Source organism: Lactuca serriola, chromosome 1 (genome assembly GCF_051521515.1).
Source record: "Lactuca serriola cultivar US96UC23 chromosome 1, Lser_US96UC23_V15, whole genome shotgun sequence".
NCBI lineage: Eukaryota > Viridiplantae > Streptophyta > Magnoliopsida > Asterales > Asteraceae > Lactuca > Lactuca serriola.
The window spans coordinates 94146977-94150559 of NC_136408.1; the positions used below are offsets into that span (position 1 = coordinate 94146977).

General features: G+C 35.8%; 1 protein-coding gene across 1 annotated transcript; it reads left to right on the forward strand.

Moving 5' to 3' along the window:
- The first annotated feature begins 1686 nt into the window (after nucleotides 1-1686).
- Nucleotides 1687-3204, forward strand: LOC145070125 (peroxygenase-like). Its single transcript, XM_079017074.1, has 6 exons — nucleotides 1687-1868; nucleotides 2005-2154; nucleotides 2308-2393; nucleotides 2463-2557; nucleotides 2656-2781; nucleotides 2870-3204. The coding sequence occupies exons 1-6, from the start codon at nucleotides 1703-1705 to the stop codon at nucleotides 3021-3023; spliced, it is 777 nt and encodes a 258-aa protein (XP_078873200.1). The 5' UTR covers nucleotides 1687-1702; the 3' UTR covers nucleotides 3024-3204.
- The last annotated feature ends 379 nt before the right edge of the window (nucleotides 3205-3583 follow it).

The window sequence follows — 3583 nt, forward strand, 5'->3', positions numbered from 1 at the left end:
TTATAAATTATATGATGGAAAAAAAAACTTTTATAAAAAGTAGCCATTATAGACTGTATTTATTAAAAGCTTTTTATTATATGAAAGATAGTAATGAAAGATAGTAGATGGTTGATGTAACAAAAATAATAAATTCAAAAATTACAAATCTAACATTTTTTAATAATTTCAGAAAAAAATAGTCAAAATATCAACTAAAACCGCATACAAGGTTAATTTGGTTGTTTTTTCGTGCCTTGTCTGTTGTTTGATAGTTATTTTATCGTATTCGCCTGATATTTTGTGTAATAGGCTGTTGTTTTGTGACCCATCAACCTATAATATATAAAGTTCAAAAAATTCTTTTGTCATTTTCGGATATTTGAAGTACAAAATTTTCTCTGATGGAGGTCAACAAAATCAGTTTAGTAGTATTGTACGTAGTTTTCTTATCGTTATATACCATTTAGCATGAAATCTTGTAGTTGTGGGTTTGTTTATTTTTTTTTCTTCGAAAAAACGAAAAAAAGTAATAACAAAATTCCAGATGGCATTGCCATCTACGCTGTACAAGCCGCTAATGCACATGATGTCCATTTAAAACCTGTACACAGCAAATGGCAATGCTATCTTCAGTTTCGTTATTTTTTACCCAATTCTTTCGGTTTAGTTGTAGTTTGAACTTTGTTATGTGTCATGCCTTGATTATGTTTAGTCAAAAGGTACGTAATCAAAACGACAGATGAGAAGATGAAACAAAGGATGGTATATGTGCATATACGGTTTCGTTTTTCGAAACCCTAGGAATTAAGAACAAACGAAATAGTAGTTTAGATGAAAGGAAACCGTAGAGCCTAAGCTATGTGCATGAAATGATGGATAACCTATTGACTCATGTTCAAATCCTGACACTACTTAGCTCCTGTGACTATGGAGGTTCATCTACAATGACTTCAGATGTTCGCAATGAGGAATTAGTATTTATGCGAAAGATGGGTCGAAAACCTTGTTAAGAGAAGTTCTCTTTCCAAAACGAACATGCAAGTTAACATGGTCTCTGATTTCAATGTTTATTTTTAGCAAAATGGCTGATTTCTGCTATTTTTTAATAAAATAATTAAAAAGATACTAGATTTATAATTTTCTCAGAAAAAATATTTATAAGGTTACTTAAGGGGTGTTTGGATAGAAAAAAAAGAGGTACATATTGCTTATTCCCACAATAAGCTAATTTGAGTATTTGGATAAAATCCAGCTTATTAGGCTAAATAAGCTAATTTTAATAAGCATTCCTCCCCATGCTTATTGTTTATTGCTTATTCCTACCACAAATAAACTATAAGCAATAAGCTAAAAATCTAATCCAAACACCCATTAATGGAGTTCTTCTAAAATTGCCATTTTGAACATAAAAAATTCACAAAAATACCTAAAAGTCAAATCCGATCAAACCCGTCCAATTTTACGAGATGCGGATCGAATCCTCATCCAATTCAGCCAAGTTATTAGGCTCTTCTCCTTTGAATGGCCCACTAGTTTTCACAACGGGTCGAATATTTCATGTGATCCGGATCCGGTTCGAAACGAAATAAAATGGAGGGAATTGAAAAAGGCACGTGGAAAGAAGTATGACACGTGGCGGAACGCAAAGTGAGTAAGCACAGTCTCTAGCTCCACCTCAAAGCGGTGAACCAGTTTAAGACAGACGTATTTCCATTCTCTCATGCACACTACATCCAAACAAGACGAACAAATAGACTACACAGAAATGGCGACAAAGATGATCGGAGGCTCCGACGGAAGTGCTTTGACACCGGAGGCGGAGTGTGAACCGTTGACTTATGAGAGGAGAGTTCGAACCGACTTGGAAACTCATCTTCCTAAACCTTGTAAGTTCTTCATCACTTCATCCAGATCTGTTGTAATGTTACTAACAATTTGTTGTTACTTCATGATTCTGATTGCTTATCCAGATTTCATTTAACCTTTACGAACAATTTGGTGATTTTGTGGTGTAATGATCAGATTTGGCTAGGGGACTTGTAGCTCCAGATGTCGAGCATCCAAACGGAACGCTAGGGCACAGGCACCACGACATGACTGTTCTCCAACAGCATGTTGCTTTCTTCGATCAAAACGACGACGGAATCGTGTACCCGTGGGAGACGTACTCCGGTAAGTTACCTTCAAATACTTTTTTCCTCCGATGAACAAACATCACCTTTCAATTGGATGTTTAAACGAGTCGATAAGAAGATCGCTATGAGTTATACTTCAAATTTATATGAATTACCTGCTCTAAGATATTGAATTTATAATCAATTTCAGGAATGCGTCAATTAGGGTTCAATTTCGTTATCTCCTTCATAGCAGCCATTGTTATCAACTTCGGATTGAGCTATCCCACACAACCTGTACGTTCTTCATCTTCCTCTCTTCGTAACTAATTAATTCTATATACTGATTATTGATCCACAATCCAGAGTTGGATTCCTTCCCCTTTCTTCCCCGTGTACATCCACAACATCCATAGATCCAAACACGGAAGCGACTCAGGAACTTACGATACTGAAGGAAGGTCTGTCAATCGTCATCATACTCTTATAATCTCCCATCAATTTGAACCTCCTCCTCCTTCTTCTTCTTCGATGAAATCTAATTCGTGTCCATTATCAGATACTTACCAGTCCACTTCGAGAACATGTTCAGCAAGTATGCGAAAACAGTACCAGACAAGCTGACACTCGGCGAGATTTGGAACATGACTGAAGGGAATCGAGTAGCTTTCGATTTGTTCGGATGGTTAGTACTAGTTGGATTCAAAGAAACAAACAAACCCCAATTTACCTTTTCTTCATATAAAAATGGAAGTTGGAAAACTTTTGTACAGGATTGCAGGGAAGTTGGAGTGGGCGATATTGTATGCGCTTGCTAGGGATGAAGAAGGCATGCTGTCGAAGGAGGCAGTAAGGCGGTGCTTTGATGGGAGTTTGTTCGAGTATTGTGCTAAAATGAACCGAGCTGCGCAGGATAAGATGTACTAAAGAGTAAAGATGGTTGTGTTTAATTATGTAAGTGAATGACGTGGATTAATGTTAATAGTTATGTAAGTGAGTCTATAATAGTAGACTATATATAGTTTTTATGTTGGTTGTGTGAGGAAATAAGAATGTGAAAGAGATGATTTTTTTCTTTCTGGCCTGTTTTAATAAGGTGGGTTGTTCATACTCCTTGAAGGTTAAGGTTTTCAATTTGAAATGTGTTGTGATTCCTATGATTGGGCCTTTTTAGATGACATTTACTTGGGCTTTGGCACCAAGTAAATTACACATTTGGTCCACATGTTTGGCCCAAATTCACATGTTTGGTTGTAGTATTGGATTTTTCCAAGTCATCTATGTTAAGGTGATCCTTCATTCATAAACAACGAGGGTTACAACTTACAACACCCTCCGGAATAGGATAATGATGTTTGGATTTTTTCAAATATAAAGGTTTTGTGTGCTTTGTTGGTAATATCTTTAACCAATATATATGTGTGATATGTTTTCACTATTTGTGTTTTTCCTTGTTTTATGTTTCTCATGTTTCTTTGGATTGTTGG